Genomic DNA, 22,979 nt, shown 5'->3' on the forward strand with positions numbered 1-22,979 from the left:
AGTGAAAGAAGAGAGCAAAAAAGTTGGTTTAAAGCTCAACATTCAGAAAACGAAGATCATGGTATCCTGTCCCATCACTTCATGGGAAATAGATGGGGAAACAGTAGAAACAGTATCAGAATTTATTTTTTTGGGCTCCAAAATCACTGCAGATGGTGACTGCAGCCATGAAATTAAAAGACGCTTACTCCTTGGAAGAAAAGTTATGACCAACCTAGACAGGATATTCAAAAGCAGAGACATTACTTTGCCGACTAAGGTCCGTCTAGTCAAGGCTATGGTTTTTCCTGTGGTCATGTATGGATGTGAGAGTTGGACTGTGAAGAAGGCTGAGTGCCGAAGAATTGATGCTTTTGAACTGTGGTGTTGGAGAAGACTCTTGAGAGTCCCTTGGACTGCAAGGAGATCCAACCAGTCCATTCTGAAGGAGATCAACCCTGGGATTTCTTTGGAAGGAATGATGCTGAGGCTGAAGCTCCAGTACTCTGGCCACCTGATGCGAAGAGTTGACTCACTGGAAAAGACTCTGATGCTGGGAGGGATTGGGGGCAGGAGGAGAAGGAGACGACCGAGGATGAGATGGCTGGATGGCATCTCGGACTCGATGGACGTGAGTCTGAGTGAACTCCAGGAGATGGTGATGGACAGGGAGGCCTGGCGTGCTGCGATTCATGGGGTCGCAAAGAGTCGGACATGACTGAGCGACTGAACTGAACTGAACTGTGTTCTTTTTATCCCTAAAGTCTTCTTTCCTGGCTGAATATGCCTGCCTTCTCCAAACTAGTCACTGTTATCTGGGCGTCTCCTCTTTTCCTCTGTTGATAAAGCCTCTGGTTTGTACATTGTCCTCTCTGCTGGAGCTTACTGCTATTTCTCTGAACGTGCAGGCTTCCAGCTCTCTCTGCCTTTGGACATGGTGGCCCCTCTGCCTAGGAGTCTCTTCCATCTCTCTGTTGCCCTGGATGACTCCACTCACTAGCCTAGAGGCCTCTCTGGTCTTCCTAAACTGGGTTAAGTGCCCTTTCTCTGTGCTTCTGAATTAGCCTCTCCTAAAGTGATTTTCTTTTTGGCTGTGCCTTGCAGCTTGCAGGATCTTGGATCCTTGACCATGGAATGAACCCAGGCAGTGAAAGTGTGAAGTCCTAACCACTGAACCCCCAGGGAATTCTCATTTTAAAGCATTTTAAAATCTTATTTCCTTCCTGTACTTAACTGTAATTTTGAGAACAAGATTTGTGTCCTTTATCACTATGCCTGGTAGATACCACTGGTATTTGTCTAACTTATTGAATGGATTAATAAATATTAAAAGAGGTGTGGTTTGAACTTGCATTTGAAATATAGAAACTATCCTCCTCTGAGCTTAAGAACTCTTAGTTTGCTTTGAACCTGGCTACCTCTGCTCTAGAAGTTCTTAGTTGGGTAGTGAGCTATTAGGGATCATAATGAAACCGTTTATCCATCTCTTTCTATATATGCTCATCTCCATTTTACAGACAGGAGAAACTGAGGCTCAGGGAGGGGATATGAGTCACCTACTATCACACAGCTAAGGGCAGAACCATGATTTGGATCCTAGTGTAACCCTAAAGCCAGTGCTCTTAATCATTTAGCTACTCACCCACTGCTTCCAGCAGCTGTTCATTCATTTACTCAATGACCATTCATTGAGCATTTACTTAGGTGCCTAAAGCAGACTGACAAAGGCTGTATTCTCCTGAAACTTCCGTCTAATGGAGGTGGGAACTGGACACATGTTAGTGAAGAGGTCGAGCTTGATGGAGCTGGGGCTGGGCAGTTCTGAGGTCTCTCGAGCCCCATCTGTGCTTTCAGGCGCACGTGCATGCTCAGTCACTTCAGCTGTGTCCAACTCTTTGTGACCCTATGGACTGTAGCCCGCCAGGCTCCTCTGTCCTTGGAATTCTCCAGGCAAGAATACTGGAGTGGGTTGCCATGTCCTCTTCCAGGGGATCTTCCCAACCCAGGGATCGAACCCGAGTCTCTTAGATCTCCTGCACTGGCAGGCGGGTTCTTTATCACTGGCGCCACCTGGGAAGCCCGTCTGTGCTTTCACACTCCAGAGCAAAGAGCAGGCCATCTAGATATCCTCCTGGCAGGGACCAGACTGTGTGCTGCTACCAGACCAACCGGCCACGGTCTTTCCCCAGGTTTGGTCGCAGGCGTGTGATCGTCAAGAAGGGCCAGAGGGGCAACAGCTTTTATTTTATCTACCTGGGCACGGTGGCCGTGACGGAGGACGAGGATGGCAGCAGTGCCTTCCTGGATCCCCACCCGACGTTGCTGCAAAAGGGCAGCTGTTTTGGGGTGAGCACAGGGGAAGGGTCTGCCCTCCTGGGGAGGGGTTGGGGGTGACAGGACTCCTGCTGGAACCTCCAGGCCCGGCCCTGTCCTGCCTTCTGCTTCGTGCGAGTCCCTGCCCTGTCAAATGCCGATTGAGCTGGGCCTGGTAATGTCCAAGTCCGACCATTTCATCTGTGATGTTTTAAGGAGTATGTTCTCTCTGTAACCCCCAGAGATGCAGTGAACCCTCAGCAAGGCCTCTCCAGCTTCCTTTCCCTGCCTTGGGCAAGCCTGGTTGCCTCTTTTCCACAGGCAGCATATGGCGGTGGGCGGTGGAGGGGCAGGGGGTCGATCCCCAGCAGCAGGGAGTGAGCAAGGGCACAGGATGGGCCAGGGAACCTGCATTCTGGGGAAGAGAGATTTCTGGGGGGAGACGGAAACGGGGAAGAGGTGGTCAAGGCTGCAGACAGAAAGCTCAGGGTGCCTCTCATTTGCCTGTGCTCCTGTCCATTCAACAGGAAATGGGCTCCCTCAGCTCTACAGTGAGAAGGGCCACCGTGGTCTGTATGGAAGAAACGGAGTTCTTGGTTGTCGACCGAGAGGATTTCATGGCGAATAAGCTGGACCAAGAAGTTAAAAAGGATGCTCAGCTTCGGTTTGAATTTTTTAGGTAACTCTGCCAGCCAGCACCTTCCTCCTGTGTTTCTTAGGCACCTTTGTCCTCGGCCCGCTGGGGAACACTGGGTGCCATTCTCTCTACCTGAAATGCTCCTTGGGACCCACCTCCCACCCAACTTCAACTTTTCTGTCTAGCAAACTCCTACTATACCTTCAGGTCGCAGCTCAAATATCCCTTTCTTAATGAGCTGGTAACATGCTTTGCACACTTGTTGGGCTCAGCCTTTTGTACCACCCACTTTATCTAATGTGAACATTCAATCCCACCGTGTTGTTTCTCATTCTCCCCAGTTCATAGTGAAGGAAGCGAAGCTCAGGATGGTGATGTGTCCAGAATGTCTGACTTAGAAGTCCCCAGGCTGCACTGCCTCACCTCCCTCACCAAGGCCACCTCCCTGCATCCCAGAATAGAGTGGGTGCCCCCCTCAGTGCTTCTATCACACCCTGTGTTTCCTTAAAGCCCCATCCAAACTATAATTCTTGCGCCATCAGACAGTAAGCAAGCAGCTCGGCGGCAAGGACAGGCCTGCCTTTTTCACCATCGTCTTCTCTCTGTTGTCACAGTGCCAGGCACAGACAGGTGCTCATCCAGTTATCTTTAGTTCGTCACCTTGAGGAAAAGAGTGAAAATCAGTTGCAGCATCCATGCTGGCACCGAGGATACAGGTTGCAGGGATGCAGAGTCAGAGAGAAGTGTGATGGGCAGAGGGCTCTGGCCTCTGCGGGCTGGAGCTAAGAGAGCCACCCCCATGAAGGGGCCGCAGCCCTTCAAGGGCGGACTCAGTCCTGAAGCGGGGGGCAGTTCATATCTTCATACAGTGGAAGAAAAATAGGGCCATGTTCTAATCGCAGCTCTCGAGTTTATCCGCCACAGGACTCTCGACAGGTCACTTCACTTCCCTGGGCTTTCATCTCCTGCCTTGGAAAGTGGGGATCAGGATTCCTCTCTCCAAGGTCATTGTAAGAATCCAATGCCATGTTCATGGGAAGTGTGTGGCCCAGTCTTGGCCCAGGAGGCGCTCCTTCTCTGGTCGCCCCGCTTTCCTCCTTGTCTCCAGACCCCTCTCCTCCTTGCACACAGTGCCGACCCTGTTCCCCTTTGATGCCCCGATGGAGCTCATTGCCCCCACCCCCAGCTTGAAGCCTGAGTCACCCGAGTTCTGAGCTCATAATTTGGAGCTGAGGAAAGATCTGTGATGCTTATTAGCAGCCCAGTGGGGCCACCTATGAAAGCCCATGATTTATGGTATACTAGGTTTGAGGTCAAAGAAGGGGTGGTCATCGCAGGGTGGGCTTTCCACCATCGGGCACCAACAGGCCAAAAGAAGAGGGTCCTGACCTCCGCCATCCCCTGGCCCAGGGCTGAGGACCGGCAGTCAGTAGACTGGAGGAGGGAGACAAGGGTTGGAATGAGCTGCTCAAACCAGAGGCAGGGCCTGGACTTCTGGGCTGGGGGAGAGGACAGCTGAAGTGAGGAACTCTTGGGTATTCCTTGGAATGGGAGCAGTTTAGTGGTCGCCAGGTTAGTGGGGGATTCAGCTGGAAGAAGCTTCTGGAGGGAGGATCGAAAGAGAACAAAGCCCCAATAGCTCGGGTGCCTCTGAGGTGCAGTGAGGGGAGCAGTTGGAGGGCAGGGCCTTGAGAAGAAGAGGGCAGGGGAGCAAAGGACAAGTGACAGGAGGCCGGCTGCAGGCGGGGCTAGCGAGCAGGACGGTACGAAGTCATCCACCTCAGGCCTCTGCCAGAGCAGGAGCACACACTCCCTTTCCAGGAATCGCCAAGTGCTAGGCCTCTGCCGTGATGGACAGTGAGGAAGTCTCACAGGCTTTTCCCCTCAGGAAGATGGACCTGTTTCACTCCTGGTGCGATGAGGTGCTCTGGAAGCTCGTAGTCCTGGGGAAGGTAGAGAAGTTCTCCTACGGGCAGCTGATCTCAAAGGACTTTATAGAATCGTCCTCCATCATGTTTGTCTGTGAGGTGAGAGTCTGGGGCGGGGGTGGTGAAGCTAAGGAGACCATGGCTAGTCTGGCATCCTGTGGCCAGGTGACCGGGTGGAACCCTGGTTTGCCACATGTCCTTTTCTTTAATTTTTTTTTGACCTGGACCATTTTTTAGAAGTCTTTATTGAATTTGTTACAGTAGTGTTTCTTTTCTTTTTTAATGTTTTGTTCTTTTGGCCATGAGGCATGTGGGATCTTTGTTCCCTGAGCAGGGATTGAGCCCCTCCCCCTGCACTGGAAGGTGAGTTCCTAACCACTAGACCACCAGGGAAGTCCCAGCACATCCTTTTCTGAGCACCCACATCCTGGTTGCTTGGAAAATTCCTTGGACAAAGGGCCCTGATGGGCTTCAGTCCATGGGGTTGCAAAGAGTCACAACTGAGTGACTGAGTTTAAAAAAGCAAAGGACACTCTTTGGCCTCCCACCCTCAGAGGGTTTCTGTGATCGTTAAGATACAGAGCTGTTCCATCAGAAAGAAGGCAAGTGTTGGGGGAGGGTTCTCTTTCCTTGAGCTCATCTACGTGTTTATTTATAGATACATATTTAAATTGTGCATTTGGCAACTGAATTTTAAGGATTCCAGATCACTTTTAAAAATTATTATTTTAAAATTGTAAAAGTGATAATGACCGTATTATAAAAATTTCCAGGAAGAGGAGAAAATGAGCTCATCACCTGGGAATAGATTTTCAAAAGTGATATTTCTTAAAATCACCGTTTTTTTGACTCTCAGAGCAAATTGCTTTCCAGAAGGAGGGCTCCACTTTCTCTAGCTCCCAGCAACATACAGCTTTGTCAGTGCCACCAACCTCTGCCAGTCGCTCTCTCAAAGGTTTTTTTAATTTAATAGGTGACAGTTATTACCTCTTTGCGGATTTAACTTATATATATTCTTTTAGATTATTGGCACGATTAATCTTGTTTACTATATAAATTTTGTCTTTTCCAATAATTTAATAGGTACGGTTACTACCTCTTTGAGAATTTAATTTACATAATTTTTCTGATTCCTAACGAGATTAATCCTATTTGTTTGCTATCTCAATTTTGTATTTTGCGAATTGCTTTATGTCCTTTGCCAACTTCTCTGTTGGTTGATAATGAAAAGAAAATTTTAAATTTATTGTGTGTTTACTGTGTAACCAAAGGATGTTCCTATTGTCATCATTTCCTGTTTTATAGACACGAAAGGGACGGTGTTAAGTGGCTTGTTCAAGTTCATGCAGTTGATCAGGGGCAGAGGCAGGGTTGAACCCAGGTCTGTCTGACCCCAAGGCTCCTTTTCCCAGAAGCTGGGGCTTGGGATTGACTTGAGTCCACCTTTCTGTCACCTGTTGACTCTGCTCAAACCCCTAAGTAGCTCATTATCACCACCAACATCCTCATCATCAAAACCACCATTTCGGCGGGGAGGGGCTCTTCACTCCTGGGCATCATTAATCTTGTTTTGTGTTACTTTGGAATAGGTAGTACTTCACATGGTTCAAAATTCAAAATACTCACAAGAGTGATCGCTCCCTTTCCCCTCTCTTCCCCATTCTATCCCTCCTCACAGACCACCCCTGGCACCAGTTTCTTATGTCTGTTCTGCACACGTTGTCTGTGTACACAGGCAAATGCATGTGTGTGTTTTTTCCTTTTTTTTCATAAGTCGCATCACCATATACAGACTCTTCTGCACTTTGCTGTTTCACTTATAAGTGTTTCTATAGGTTGTTCCATATCAGTACCTAAAGAACTTACTCATTCTCTCTTAACATGATGTAGTATTTTACTATATGGTTGTATTTTAATTTATCTAACCAGTTCCCTAATTGATGGATATTTAGGTTATCTCAACACTTGCTTTTTCAAACAGTGCTTTGATGGACAGCCATGTATCAAGTACCATTCCACCATAAATCTTCACCAGAGCTCTACCAGGAAGGTATTATTATTCCAAGTTTATAGTTGAGGAAGCTGAGGCTAAGATGCCTTAGGAAAGGCCACCCAGCTAGCCAGTGGCAGAGCCAGAACTCTGCCCCTGGACTTTTAGTATCTCCCATAGACCTATGGTTTACATGTTAAACCAAGACAAACATTTGGCAAGTTTTTGCCAAGGTCATGACACATTGGTTCAGGCCCTGGAGGGATACAAAGGTGGAAAAGGCTGGTTCTCTCTCCTTATATATATTCTCCACTAGATTCCGTGTGTAGACAAACAAAGTTGTCAGTGCCAGTTACCGAGCAATTAGTGCAAACTCTGTGAATTATAAGAATTCAGGATAGGAAACTCTTTAAAGGCTGAAGGCTCTCAGGAGGGCTTCCTGGAGAAGGTGAGGTGGGGGATGAGCCTTGAAATATAGGACCCTTAGACAAAAGCAGCAGAGAAGGCAATGGCACCCCACTCCAGTACTCTTGCCTGGAGAATCCCAGGGGCGGAGGAGCCTGGTGGGCTGCCATCTATGGGGTCGCACAGAGTTGGACACGACTGAAGTGACTTAGCAGCAGCAGCAGCAAACAAAAGCAGGGGTCAAGATTGGTTGTGTGCTGGAGCTGGCTCCTCCTGGCCAGTGAAAGCTGATTGTTAAGTTCTCAGGAATTTATTTAATTTATTTAATTACAATTAAATATATTATATTGAAAACAAGGCTATTAATACTGGAAAACGTATCATTCCTGAGCGTTATTGCATTTTACTATTATCTGTGCGCTTGAGGTTGCTTTTGCCTGTCATATCCATGTGGTGGAAATCTAAACACTGTGCACATCTCTTCTCAATTCCGTGTTCAGTGACTTTCCACTGGCAGCTGAAAATCAGCCATAGTGGAAGTATGTATGCAAGGGAAATAGGCAGACACTCTTAAGTCAGGCATTGATTTATGACCTTGCTGACTGTCTTAAGAAAGCTATACAGAAAATATTTATAATGCAGATTAAATTCCACAGTGGGCTGGGTCTCTAGCTGTTACGTTGTAAAGAGAACAAAATTAAGAAAATGTTTTTCTAGTATTTAAGAAAGACCCATCATAGATTCATCCTAAAAGTCCTCATTGATGAAGAGGTGAAGTTCTGATATGCACAGTGTTGTTTAGTCTCAAAGTCACGTCCAACTCTTTTGTGACCCTCTGGACTGTAGCCCACCAGGCTCCTCTGTCCATGGGATTTCCCAGGCAAGGATACTGGAGCAGGCTGCCGTTTCCTTCTCCAGGGCATCTTCCTGACCCAGGGATCAAACCTGCATCTCCTGCGTTGGCAGGTGGGTTCTTTACCATTGAGCCACCAGGAAAGTTAATATACATAGTGTTAAACCTGAAAGAGGTTTCAGTGTAATGAATATAACTTATACGAGGGTGAGAAAGAGTTTACCAGTGGATTACAAGTCAGACTTATTAATTATTTGGGGAAAAGAGTAGTTTGGCACGTAACTTAATTTGTCAAATCATGGTTGAACTGTGACTACAGGCTAGCCACAGGCATATGAGTTCAGCCAACATCAACGAAAGCGTTCTGTGAGAATCAGTTGGCTATATAGAATTTCCAATAAGAGTGTGGTACATTTTGAAAGTGAAAGTGAAGTCGCTCAGTCGTGTCCGACTCTCTGCGACCCCATGGACTGTAGCCCACCAGGCTCCTCCCTCCATGGGATTCTCCAGGCAAGAGTACTGGAGTGGGTTGCCGTTGCCTTCTCCAGGGGATCTTCCTGACGCAGGGATCGAACCTGGATCTCCTGCATTCCAGGCAGACGCTTTAACCTCTGAGCCACCAGGGAAGCCCATTTTATTACTGTTTATAAGTTGTGTGTAACGCACCCTTCATAACAGTAAAATGTATAGACATGGATACACTTTACCCAGGAGCAGGTTGTTTGAGCATCTCCAGGAGTGTGTTTATGTTGTGATTCTGTGTTCAGTCCGAGAGAACAGTCAAGTCTAGCTAGTGTAAGCAGGAAAGGGATTTACTGTAAATGGGATGTTAAATGACTAACAGATTTACTAGTGAGGGGAGACCTGAATAAACAGGCTTTGGACTGAAAGTGACTCTCACATAACTTCAGACCAGAATCCAGAACTGGACTGTCCATGATACTTGCTGCCCCTGCCAAGTTTAGGAAGCCACCTTTACAACCACTGTCTCCACTGACAAAGTGGATGTCCCTCAGTTCCATAACCAAGCCTTGCCCAGGTTCATTGGATTGGTGGAAGCGAAATCACATCCAGGGACTTCCCTGATGGTCCAGTGGTTAGGAATCTGCCTGCCAATGCAGGGGACATAGATTCGATCCCTGGCCCGGGAAGATCCCACATAACGCAGGGCAACTAAGCCCATGTGCCACGCCCACTGAAGCCCACCCCTCTGAGAGACTGTGCGCTACAACAAGAGAAGCCACTGCAACGAGAAGCCTGCACACCGCAGCTAGAGAAAGCCCGCACACGGCAACAAAGCCCCAGCACAGCCCCAAATAAATAAATACAAGAATAAAAAAAAAAATCACATCCAGAGCCTGAGCAGCAGGGGAGCATGGGAAATGTAGTGTTTGGCTGCTGGCCTCTACACGCTTAACACTGAAGGGGGATTGAATGCACAGAATCTGACCCAGAGGAGGGTGAGGATGAGGGTGAGGTCCTTGGCAGTGGAGGGTGGGGAATGGTTTGGTAAGTTTGGAGAATTCTATTGTCTTGTGAGGAGAGGTGGGAGATGGCCTAGAGGAGGAACTGGTAGGGGAGAGCCCTGAAGGCCAACCTGTGTGCTGAGTCGCTTCAGTCGTGTCTGACTCTGTGCAACCCTATGGACTGTAGCCCACCAGGCTCCCCTGTCCATGGGATTCTCCAGGCACGAATATGGAGTGGGTTGCTATTCCTTCTCCAGGGGCTCTTCCCGACCCAGGGATCGAACTTGCATCTCTTATGTCTCCTGCATTGGCAGGCGGGTTCTTCACTACTAGCGCCACCTGGCAAGGCCAACCTCAGTAATTTACTATTCCTTCCCCTCCCTGATTTCTGCTTCCTCTTTCCTAAAATTTTGGGGTGATTGCCTCCAAAGCCAGGAAGGCCATGTGTCCCCCTAGTTGACTCTAAACTCTTTTGATACTATATAACCAGGAAAGATGAGAGAGATGTGTGGCGAGGGGTATAAATTCAAGACTTCCTTTAATCAGCATGATAATGACATCCTGACTAACAGAAAGTTCTTACTCTGGTTGAGCCTTCATTTCTTCATCTGTAAAATGAGACTGTGTACTTACTTCATAGTCTGTGAGGATGAGATTAGTTTAGCACAGGCTCACTCTACTCAGTCATCTTCTAATCCAGTGGTTCTCGATGTGTTGCTGCTGGACCAGCAGCATCAGCATCACCTGGGAACTCACTAAAAAATTCAGATTCTTAGGCCCACGCAAGAGCTAGTAAACCCAAAACTCTGGGAGGACAGAGCTCAGTACTCTGTGTCCTGGCAACACTGACCTGTGCTTCCAAGTGATTCTGATGTGCACTAAAGCTGGAGGGCCCCTGACCTAGGGGAAGAGTTTTTAAATTTTGGCATGCATAAAGAACTCCTAGCATGCTTCTTAAAAAAGGCAGAGTCCTGCCTCATCCCAGAGACTCTGCTTCATTAACTCTGGAAATCTGCTAAATAAGCGTCACAGCTGATTTCTGATGCTTGAATTTCATTCTGAGAAAAAGAATATAGACGTCACAAAGTGACAGCAGGTAGAGGGCCCCTTGACTAGCAGATGAGTTGACTAGTCCCTTACAGTCTTCTGTTAAAACCCAACTTATGGGACTTCCCTGGTGGTCCAGTGGTTAGGAATCTGCCTTCCAGTATAGGGGACGTGGGTTTGACCCCTAGTTGGGGAACGAAGATCCCACCTCAGCTACTGAGCGCACATGCTCTGGAGCCCTGGAGCCACAACTAGAAAAGCCTGAGTAGGCAAAAGAAGCAGGACCCCTGATTTCATTGTTAATGTGAAGATTCTATAATACATGAAAATTCTGATCTCTGGCTTCTTCTGAATATTCAGAAGATCAGGCAACACCGGGGTGTATTCTGGTGTGGCCCTTCTGGCTGGAGGTGAAGAGCACCTGCCACGTCTAAAGGGGCTACTCTGTTTCCTCATTTTGTATTTCCCACTTGGCCAGCTGTTTGAACAGTTGTCCCCACTCCGATAGTTTACTCTTATTGCCACTAGAGGGAGAAATCGGCCTTGGGTGGCTGCGTGTCCTTGGGGCCTGGGCAAAGTTGGAGAACATGATTTCTGCTAGCATTGCAAACATAATTAATGCCCGTAATCAACTCATTTTGAACAGTTTATCATTTGGGAACACATGGTGAAATTGTTTTCTCCACAGATTCAGATGCGATTAAACACCCATGAGAATCTTTCCAGAGAGAACTGCTCGTGTGTATTTTTCTAGTACCTGCAGTTCCCGATGGATAAATGTTTGTCGAATGAATGTTGAATAAAGCTCCTAACACAATGCCTGGAATATAATTAGGGCTTATTAAAATGTTTGATCTCTTCAACAGTAATCTATCTTGAACATTAATCCTAATGGGTCTCTTAGAGTTCCTACTAAAAAAGATTAAGATTGGGAATTCCCTGACTTTCTAGTGGTTAGGACTCCATGCTTACACTGACAAGGGCCTGGCTTCAGTTCCTGGTTGGAGAACTAAAAGTCCACAAGCTGTGTGATGTGGCCAAATTTTTTTAAAAAGTTAAGGTCTAATAAAGATATGAAATGCATATGAAAAATGACAAATCTTTCTTATCTCTTGGATTAGGAAAGATTAAAAGGGCTGTGAAAACCAAGTTGTCAGTGTATTACACAGATGTATTACAATGGGTTCTGTTATGCACGATTGGGGAGAGTGTAAACTTATCTAACGTATCTAGAGGGTTGGTTGACAATATATATCAAATTTTAAAATATGTATAACATCCTTAATGGTGATTTTTTTTTAGTTCTCGTGCTGTTTAGCTATTTGAATTTTTAAATTATGAGTAGATAGCATTTTCAGTTTTAAAAAGGACCTCGAACCGCTTGCATGAAGCAAGTAAAACAAAAAAGAGCTTATCTTCAAAGCCTGTCCTGCTTGGAGCTGGGGTTGACCCCTCTGCTTGTGTCCCTTACGTGTTCAGGGCATCTGTGAAGTCCTGAGGTTGATAGACCTTGAGAGCTCGCCCTTCTACCATAAGTGGATCTGGGAGCATCTGCAGCTCATAGACGACGGACCTCCAAACATCCACCTCAAAGGTAAGCCGACATCCACATCCGGCGGCCAGCAGGGAGCGCTTGATCCTGCAGCTTCCTGGTGCCTGGTCCACTGCATCTTGCAGAAACCTAGAGCTAGAAAAGCCTGGCAGGATAGACAATCTTCTACCAGCTGTGGAAAACGGGTCCACACGGCCTCCAGGTGAGGCTTCTGCTGACCCCTGCAGCCCCTTTCAGCCTTTCCCCTCGGCCTCAGGTTCTTCTAGGGAGAGGGGTGGAGAAAAGATAGCCTGGGGCTAGCCAGAGCTGGGTGTGAGTTCCACTGATTAGCAGGGCGACTTTGGTGAGTACTCAGGCCTCTGGGGCTGGTGTCTTGGAGCCTGTCGCTGTGTGTTGTGGTTAAGAGCATAAGCTTAGGGTCCTCCTCTTACTCGCTGTGAACACTGGGCAAGTGATTCTGTGTGCCTGCACACTGATGCCCTCAGAGTCTGTAAGGCAGACCCTTGTATCTACCATGTAGGCTTGTTATAAAATTAAGCAAATGAATATATAACACTCTTAGAACACTACCTAGATGTGTTAGTACATAGATGGTGTTCACTGTCGTTATCACAGAGGTTGCTACTGAATGAGGGGAAATCTTGTATGCACAGTGCCTAGCAGGTACTCAGTAAATTTCAGTTCTCTTCTCACGTCTGTCCTTTTTCTCTCTTTTCCATTGCTAATCCACCAGAGAAAAAGCTACATCTCACACTTTTTTCCCCAATTTTTTCTTTTTTTTACTATGGTACAATACACGTAACATAAAGTTTACTATCTTTATTTTTAAGCACACAGTTCAGCAGTATTAAGTACATTCTTTTTCTCCCCTGCCTCCTTTTGGATTATTTTATATGATTCCATTTCATTTTCTGTGTTGGCTTATTAGCTCTGTCATGTTGTTTTAGTGGTTGCTTTGTAGTTTGTTGTATATACCTTTAACTTATCGCAGGCTGCCTTCAAGTGATATTATGCCATTTCACGTATAGAATCAGAACCTTGCAGCAGGATACTTGTGTTTCTCCCCTCTCAGATGTGCTATTGTCATGCATTCTACCTTCAGATATGTTAAAAACCTTACAACACATGGTTATTATTTTTGCTTCAAATAATTGTATTTTAAACATTTAAATAATAAGAACAAAACTATTTTGTCTTTATGTGGTACCATTCCTGATTTTTTTCATGCCTTTGTATAGATCAGATTTCCATAGTACCATTTCTTCCTGCCCAAAGTGCTTCCTTTAACATTTCTTTCAGCTTTTCTATGTTTAAGAATGATTTTGTATTAATTTTATAAATAAATGTTTTATTGGGTACAGAATTCAGGATTTACAGTCTTTTTTTTTTTTTGCTCAATATTTTAAAGACTTGCCTTAAAGTCTGTCTTCTGGCTCACATTGTTTTCAGTAAGAAGTCTGCCAACATTCTTACCCTTGTATAATCTCTTTGCATAACTTTTTATATCCTTTATACATACTATGCCTTTTTGCCGAGGTTGTTATTTTTTCTTCCAGTTTTATCAAAATACAATTGACATGTAACACTATGTAAGTTTAAGGTAAACAGAAAGGTGGTTTGACTTACAAATCATCATGAAATGATTACCACAATAAATTTAATGAACATTAATCATTTCATATAGATACAAAAGAAAAAGAAAGCATTTTTCTTGTGATAAGAACTCTTAGGATTTACTCTCATCAATTTTCTTATATAACATATAGTGATGTTAGTTATATTAATCATGTACATTGCACCTCTGTTACTTAGTATTTATCTTATAACTGGATGTTTGTACCTTTTGACCACCTTCAGCCAGTTCCTTCTCCCTTACACTCCACCTTTGGTAACCACAAATCCGATCTCTTTTTCTACGAGTTCGTTTGTTTATTTTTGAAGTAAAACTGACCCATAACAGTATGTTAGTTCCTGGTGTACAATGGAGCAATTCAATGTAAGTGGTAAAATCACCACCACTACCCTGCCCTGGTTAGTTTAAAATTTTTCTTTTTATCAGTTTTAAGCAATTTGATTACATTGTGCCTTGGAAAAATTTTCATCATGTTTCTGTGCTTGGGGTTCATTTAATTTTTGGATCTTTGGGTTTATATTTTTCATCAGATTTGGAATCTTTAACCATTATTTTTAAAATGCCCTTTTTTTCTCCTCCACTTTGGAGACTCAAATCATATGCATATTGGGCTGCTTGAAGTTCTTTTACTGATGCTCTAATAATATTTTGCTGTTGTCTTTTTTCCTCTCTGTCATTTTAAATAATTTTTATTGCTATGTGTTTGACTTTATCAGTCTTTCTTCTGCATTATCTAATCTGCTATTAATCCTATCCAATACATTTTTTCATTTCAGACCTTGCAGTTTTCACATCTAGAAATTTGATTTGGGGCTTTAAAAAAATAATTTCTATTCTTCTGCTTAATGTACACAAAATTTCCTCTTTGGAATACAATGATAGTAACCATTTTAATGTCCTTACATACTAATTCTGTCATCTGTATCATTTCTGAGTCAGTTTCAATTCTTTGCTTTTTTCTCTTTATATGGTTCATATTTTCCTACTTCTTTGCATGTTTGTTAAATTTTCACAGAATGCCACAAACTGAATTTTGAGTGCTGCATATTTTAAAATTCCTGTAAATATTTCTTAGATTTGTTTCTGGGATGCAGGTCAGTTATTTGGAAATATTTTAGTCTTTTAAAAACCAGCACTCAGACTTTGGTAGGTAAGATCAGAGCAGTTAATCTAGAGCTAGTTTTGTCCCATTTATGAGACAAAACCGTTTTTACTTGTGAGGCTTTCTAATCTAGCTATTGGGAACAGGAACTGGTTCTGGTCTTTTGAGAACTCTGATGATTTAAACATCATCTTTAAACATTTTGGGTGTTTCTTTCCCCAGCCTTGGGTATTACTACTGTTACTACTATGCAATATCTATTACTGCAGAACAAATTATCCCAAACCTAATGACTTAAAACAATACTTATTATTTCTCAGTTCCTATGGGTCAGAATTTTGAGCATGGCTTAGCCAAGTGCCTCTGGCTCAAGTTCTCTTGTGAGGTTGCAGCTGTCTTCCAGGGGCTGTGTTCTCATGTGAAGACTCAGTTAAGAGGGACCCACTTCCAAGATCATTTAATGGCTGTTTGCAAACTTTACTTAGTCCCTCATCTTGTGAGTATCTCTACGGGGCTATTTTTTCTGACATGGCAGCTTGCTTCCCCTGGAGAGAGAGAGAGCAACAGAGTATACCCAAGGGCGAAAGCCACAATCTTTAAAACCTCATCTCAAAAGTGACATCCTGTCACTTCTGCTGTATTCTCTCTGTTAGAATCAGCCCACACTTAATGGGAGGACAGTACACACCTGTGTGGCTATTAGGAGGTGGGAATCATTGAGAGCCGTCTTAGGGGTTGCATTCCGCTGGTGGTTTCCTGACGTTATATGTGTGTTGCTGAGACTGAAGGAGACCCTTGGAAGATCTTCAGACCTCTCTCCTGAGCAGCCCTCTCCTCTCCGGAACTGTGCTCCGTGAACCGCAGCTGCCTTGTCTTCTCCCGCACTCTCGCTTCTGTCACGTTAATTTGGAGAGAGGGCTGGAGTCCTCCTGGGTTTCCCTTTGCCGCACCATTGTCCAGAAAGCCTCCACGTGGTCGGTTGGGGCAATAGAAGAGCTCATCCCATTTGTTTTCTATCTTGCAGAGATAATGATTCTTCATGGCCTGATGCCCAATGTCTTGAGAACCATTTTTTTTTCAGTGTATTGAGCCCAGTATTTTCGGAGAAGGCAATGGCACCCCACTCCAGTACTCTTGCCTGGAAAATCCCATGGACGGAGGAGCCTGGTGCGCAAAGAGTCGGACACGACTGAGCAACTTCACTTTCACTTTTCACTTTCATGCATTGGAGAAGGAAATGGCAACCCACTCCAGTGTTCTTGCCTGGAGAATCCCAGGGACGGGGGAGCCTGGTGGGCTGCCGTCTATGGGGTCGCACAGAGTCGGACACGACTGAAGCGACTTAGCAGCAGCAGCAGCCCAGTGTTTTATTAATTTCTGGTGAGAGAGTAGATCTCGTGGATCTAGTCCCTTTTACTCTGGTTGGAAGCAAAAATCTAGATCTGTGGTTCTTTTTTTTTTTAGATCTATGGTTCTTAATAGCTGAGTTTTATTCTCTTGTATGGACATACTACAATTAAACCAATTATATTTTACAAATACTTTGGGTTATTTTCTGTTTTTTGCTATTACCCTACTGTGATGAATTTCCTGGTGTGTTTATCTTTGCATACTTGTGCACAGAAACATATTGGATAAATTCTTAGAATTACTGGATCAAGTGTGTACTGGCAATGCATTTAAATGTTGATAAATATTGCTACAACGTCTTCTAAATAGGTTGTATTTAGGGTGTTTTTTTTTTTAAAAAAAACATGTGCTCTGTTTTTCCAGTACTACTCCTTGTGTAGTTTGGATTTACTTCTACTAACATTAATTTTAATTTTAACAATTAATTCTAATACTGGGGCTCTCTCTTTTTTTTTTTTTTCCTACTTTGCTGATTCTAAGTGAGATCTTAGTTCCCTGAGCAGGGATTGACCCCCTACCATGGCAGTGAAAGCCTAACTACTAGGCCACCAGGGAACTCTCAGGAGATCTGTTTATTAAATTAATGTCATTAAGGTTCAATTTTCATAAAATAAAAGACACAAATTTAAAGTGTGTAGTTCAATGAGTTTTACCAAATTTACATCTGTTGTAACCACCACAACCAAGTTATAGAATATTTCTAGCACCCCTAAAAGTTCCCTTGTGCCCCTTCCCAGTCAATCTCTATCCTTCACCCCTGGCCCTGGGCAACTGCTTATCTGTCTTCTATCACTGTAGGTTCCATTTGTCTTTCCTAGGGTTTCATGTAAATGGAATTATAGAGTATGTACTTCTTAGTGTCTGGCTCCATTCACTCAGCATAGCATTTCTGAGTGGTATTCCCGTGGAAATCTTTTTAATAGTTCTCACAGAGGGCCTGTTATGGTGCAGGCACTGTGCTAGGCAGAGCACATGCTCAGGGTTTTATGGCTGGTCATCTCTTTATCTTTTATTGCTACCCCTACCCCCAGTCATGTATGGACGTGAGAGCTGGACTGTGAAGAAAGCTGAGCGCCGAAGAATGGATGCTTTTGAACTGTGGTGTTGGAGAAGACTCTTGAGAGTCCCTCGGACTGCAAGGAGATCCAACCAGTCCATTCTAAAGGAGATCAGCCCTGGGATTTCTTTGGAAGGAATGATGCTGAGGCTGAAGCTCCAGCACTTTGGCCACCTCATGCGAAGAGTTGACTCATTGGAAAAGACTCTGATGCTGGGAGGGATTGCGGGCAGGAGGAGAAGGGGACGACAGAGGATGAGATGGCTGGATGGCATCACTGACTCGATGGACGTGAGTCTGAGTGAACTCCGGGAGTTGGTGATGGACAGGGAGGCCTGGCGTGCTGCAGCTCATGGGGTCGCAGAGAGTCAGACATGACTGAGTGACTGAACTGAACTGAACTGAACCCCCAGTCCCAGTTTGAAAAACCAGATCCATGTGATCTGTTAATGGAAAGACACGAGCTTGGAATTAGAAACACCTGAGTTCAAATTGAAGCTTTGGCTGTTTGTGGTTAGTCACTCAGTTGTGTCCAACTCTTTGTGATGCCTTGGACTGTAGTCCGCCAGACTCCTGTGTCCATGGAATTCTCCAGGCAAGAATACTGGACTGGGTTGCCATGCCTTCCTCCAGGGGATCTTCCCGACCCAGGGATCGAACCCAGGTCTCCCGCATTGCAGGCGGGTTGTTTACCATCTGAGCCACCAGCGAAGCCCAAGAATACTGGAGTGGGTAGCCTATCCATTCTCCAGGGGATCTTCCCGACTCAGGAATTGAACCGGAATCTCCGGCGTTGCAGGCGGATTCTTTACCTGGAAGCCCTTCGGCCCTTTCCTGGGTGTTAAATTCTGCTTCTCATTTTCTCTCTTAAATCAGGCTAATGACATTCACCTGGATGTAATGGTTATAAAGCTCTAGCTCAGGGCCTGGTCCAGAGGGAAAATACGCAGAAACCACAATATTTTTCTTTTTTGTTTTTGTTAATTCCCCCGTGCATCAGACTCACCATGCATAAGACTATGATACACCTCCAGGCACCACCGGTTTTATCCTCATGTATGGAAAGAGTCATTAATGTGTTTTCCTGTGCTTTCTCTAACAGATTTATCTCCTGTGGAGAGATTTAAGGAATTCCAGATCAGGTCATATCCTGTACAGGATTTTAGTTTTCTGAAGCTTTTTCATCTCCAGAAAGCCCAGGAGCAAGAAGGATCCAGCTTCAGTAGGAAGATTAAAACCTCAGGAAATACTCTCCCAAAGACCTTTGGCTCAAAAATCAAGTAAGCATTGCCCTTGACAGATTGGAGGGTTCAGAGTCTGGTTGAAAGGGGGTATAACTTACAGGGCAGACTGTCAGGTATGGTGGGGGGAGAGCAGAGATAGCAATCGCAACTTTCCCCCAAAGACTGGGGTGTCTGTAGAAGGCTGCCTAGGGGGACTTCCCTGGTGGTCCAGTGGTTAAGACTTTGCCTTCCAATACAGGGGGTATGGGTTTGATCCCTGGTTGGGGAGCCAAGATCCCATATGCCTCGTGGCCAGAAAACCAATATAAAATGGAAGCAATATTGTAACAAATTCAAATTCAAAAGACTTAAAAAAGAAGGCAGCTGAGTTGGGGTCTACTTTCTCTGCCTCCAACTCACAGGGCCTCATCAGGCAGTCAGCTGTTTCCTTTCTCAGGGAGCCCATCTGAAGAAGGGGCTGCATACATTTTTTGGTGGTGACTTTCTGTCTGTGTATCACTCGGCCTTTTTGAATCTGAGCTTTTTCATAAAAGTCTACTCAGCTAAGGGAGTCAGTAGATAAGGTCTTTAGAGTCAGTCCAATCGAGATTTGAACCTGGATTGGCCACTTGTTTTATGGATTGGCCAAAAAGTTTGATGAAATCCTCCTCTCCCAAGTCTCCTCCCTGTTTAAACCTCTACAATTCCTGACAGTCAGTCTCTCCCAGGGTTGGATTTTCTGTTTTCTCACCACCTGGGAGAAGGGAGGGGTGATCTTAACATGCAGTAGAGCAAGGGCTGATTATCGAGAGCTTCGAGCGAGTTCTCTCTAACAAGCTGTCAAATTTCAGGTCTAGGTGTTCTCATTTGATCAAATGTCCCATGATCCAAACCAAGTATGGCGATCTCCCCAAGGAGGCTGCCGTGGGGGCCTACATGAAGATCCACACAGTGGAGCAAGGAGAGGTCTTGGTAAGTGTGCAGAGAGCCTTGTTCATAATACAGTGTGTAACATGATGGGCTGAGGGTGCTAGATAATGAGTAACGGTGTAAAAACATCCTTTTCTGGATTTGATGATATTAAGGGATATTATTGATTTTTTAAGATGTGGTAATGTATTGTGGTTATGTTTTTTTAAAAGGTGTTTATATTTAAGAGAGATATATATCCAAATATTTATAGATAAAATGATATGATATCTGGGACTTGCTTTAAAATAATCCAGGAAGAAGGCAAGGGTGTCTCTTCTCACTACTCTTATTTAGTGTTGTTTTGGAAGTCCGAGACAGTGCATTAAGAAAAGGAAATTAAACAAATACAGATCGGGAAGGAAAAAATATGCTTTCTTTGTTTGCAGGTGACATGATTGTCAATATAGGCAGTTCAAAAGAATTTAAAAATGAAACAAAATAACAAAATAAAGACTAAGACAAATAAGCAAACAAATAGAACAAATAAAACCTCCTGAGCTGATAAATGAGTATAGCAAGGTCACAAGGGTATAAAGCAAAGAACAGTTGTAATTTGAAATAAAAAATGCAGTGCCATTTACAATAGCACCAAAAAATGAAATACTTAGGTATAAACATAACAAAATATATTCAGAAACTATATGCAGAAAACTATATAATGAAAGAATTCAAAGAAGATTTAAATAAATGGAGAAATATTCTATGTTTGTGGATTGGAGGACTCAGTATCATTAACATGTCAGTTTGTCCCCACTTGATGTACAGATTCAGTGCAATCCAAATCAAAATCCCAGTAAGTTATTTTGTGGATATTGACAAACTGATGCTAAGATTTATATGGAAAGGTAAATAAATATAAACAACCTGACAAATCCATACAGTGAATTGTTATTTGGCAATAAAAAGAAATTAGCAAACTATGAAAAGATGTGGCAGAGTTAAATGAATATTTCTCTCTCTCTTTTTTTTTTTTTTTGGCTGCAATATGTGCCTTGAAAGATCTTAGTTCCCCAACCAGGGATTGACCTTGGCCCCGGCAGTGAAAGTGCCAAATCCTAACCACTGGGCCACCAGGGAATTCCCTTAAAATATTTCTAAGGGAAAGAAATCAATATGAAAAGATGCATCACCGCAGCTAGAGAAAGCCCGCACATAGGAATTCCATTAGGAATACCCAGCCCAGCCAAAAATAGATAAAATTAACAAAATCTGTAAGTACAAACGGATATAATGCATACATATGAGTAAATTAATAAATGAGGAGAAGACACAAATCTCACATGCAGAAGAATTCCAAATAATCTATGTAGATATGGTGCCCTCACTGCTCCTTAGGCGTGGACGGCACTTAGTGACTTCCTTCCGAAGAGTACAGTATGGGAAGGAGGAAGAAAAGAATAATTTTACAGAGGAACAGCTACTGAAAGTGAAATGCTCCCTGAATGAGGCAGTCAAGGCCAACATCAGCAGTAATAAATCATGTTGCTAGTGTGGCCCTTCTTTATGAGATGATAAATGTGGGATGTGATGTGATGATAATGGTGTACTACAGTCCTCTTCCGATCACCTGTAACCTCCATCTAATGATGGGGAAAAAATCAGTCAGAATCTAATAGTGGGGCAACCCAAGACCTACCTGACTGGAACTCCTCAAAACTGTCCGGATCATCATAAACAAGGTAGGGCCGAGAAACTGCCACATCCGAGAGGAACCTCAAGGGACTTGACAATTAAGTGTAATGTGTCCTGGAGAGGACTGTGGAACGGAAAAAGGAAATCTAAATAACTCATTGACTTCAGTTATTGATGTGTATCCATCATGGTTCATTAATTGTAACAAAACTTTTACACAGTGTGAGATCTTAACCGGGAAACTGATGAAGAGGTACCATCTTCTCAGTTTTTCTGTTAGCCTAAAATGGTTCTAAAGATTATCCAGGGGCTTCCCTGGTGGCCCAGTGGTTAAAACCCTGTGCTTCCAATGCAGGGGATGCAGGTTCGATCCCTGGTCGGGGAACTAGGATCCCACATGCCGTGCGGTCCTGTGTGTGCTCAGGTGTGTCTGACTCTTTGCCACGTCGTGGGCTGTAGCCCGCCTGGCTTCTCTGTCCGTGGAATTTCCCAGGCAAGAATACCCAGTGGGTTGCCATGTCCTCCTCAAGGGGACCTTCCTGAACGAGGGATCGAACCCACATCTCCTGGTTTGGCAGGCAGATTCTTTACCACCGCGCCACCTGGGAAGCTCTAATTACCACATGCTACTCAGCCAGGGGGAAAAAAAAAATCCAGTAGTGGACAAGAATGTATGGGTGAAACAAGTTTGACCCTGAACTCTGACCGTTGTGGGAGCTAGATGCCAGAAGATAGATGCTGGAGCTGGGAGGGGGTGAGCGGCACAGGGAGGGCGTGAGGCCTCCTGGTGAGTAGCCGTGTGCCTCAGTCTTCCTGGGGGTGGGGGCCCTGTCTTCTGATGTGTGGTCAGTCATTGTCACCATGAATCCCCAGGGTCCTCTTCATACCCCTTCACCCCATGTGCTGATCTCCCGGCGCTCCTGCTCTGCTGGACTGTGTGCCTTGGGAGGCAGGGAGGCCAGCCCAGCACTGTCTGGAGCCCCAGGCCCTGGCCCAGCCCTCGGTCAGTGCTGAGTGACTAGTTTGCAGCTTTTCAGCAGCTCTTCCTTTTGCTCAATAAAACTCTGCCTCCTACAGCTTTTAACGAGTTCTTCCCAGCACCCAGTGCACCCTACCCACCCCCCAAGAATAAACAGAAATCAGTCTCCTTGCCACATGATGGCCTCTTAGAATTTAAAGAATGCTGTTTTGTTTTTCTATTCAACATTTATGGAGCCAGGCAGCATGCCAGTGCCCCGTTAATTATTTTCTTATTCAGGGAAAACATTCCTCCATTCCTGCAGCGTTCATGTGATGTGCTTTCCAGCCCTCTCGCTTCCGCCTCCCTGCAGTTTCAGAGTCTCAGGGCGAGGTGCTCTGGACTGAACACAGGCCGCCTGAGGCTGGGCACCTGCCGTGAACATGCCTCGTGCCGGCCCAGTGAGGGGCTGGGATGCCAAGCACCCTGAGTGAATGGAGGCACCAAGGCCAGGAAGGGCATTGCTTATTCTGGTAGAGAGCATGTGGGAAGCTGTGGCAAGTGGAACTTTAGACTTGATTCCAAGCTCGTGGAAGACTATTTTTCCATGGACTGGAAGTGGGAAGGGATGGTTTCCGGATGACTCAAGTGCGTTACGTTTATTGTGCACTTTATTTCCGTTATTGTTACATCAGCATCACCTCATATCATCAGACATTAGATCCTGGAAGTCGGGGACCCCTGCTCTAGACTATCCTAGAAGGCGCTGGGTGGGAGCTCAGAGCAAGGCCTTCATTCTCCACCCATCGGAAGGCGAAGCCT

At 44.9% G+C, this 22,979-nt stretch overlaps 1 protein-coding gene and 1 non-coding gene across 2 annotated transcripts in view; one reads left to right on the forward strand and one right to left on the reverse strand.

Moving 5' to 3' along the window:
- Window positions 1–22,979, forward strand: part of CNBD2 (cyclic nucleotide binding domain containing 2) — a 49,993-nt gene that overhangs the window by 16,684 nt on the left and 10,330 nt on the right. The window contains exons 5-10 of the mRNA XM_052651205.1: window positions 2,169–2,325; window positions 2,820–2,971; window positions 4,818–4,956; window positions 12,098–12,212; window positions 18,475–18,652; window positions 19,447–19,567. Of these exons, the coding sequence (XP_052507165.1) occupies window positions 2,169–2,325; window positions 2,820–2,971; window positions 4,818–4,956; window positions 12,098–12,212; window positions 18,475–18,652; window positions 19,447–19,567 (862 nt within the window). The remainder of the gene's footprint in view (window positions 1–2,168; window positions 2,326–2,819; window positions 2,972–4,817; window positions 4,957–12,097; window positions 12,213–18,474; window positions 18,653–19,446; window positions 19,568–22,979) is intronic.
- On the reverse strand, window positions 8,659–8,731 carry TRNAS-GGA (transfer RNA serine (anticodon GGA)). The gene has a single exon. It is a non-coding gene; the product is annotated as a tRNA-Ser (tRNA).

The sequence above is a fragment of the Budorcas taxicolor genome, chromosome 13 (genome assembly GCF_023091745.1).
Source record: "Budorcas taxicolor isolate Tak-1 chromosome 13, Takin1.1, whole genome shotgun sequence".
Taxonomy (NCBI): Eukaryota; Metazoa; Chordata; class Mammalia; order Artiodactyla; family Bovidae; genus Budorcas; species Budorcas taxicolor.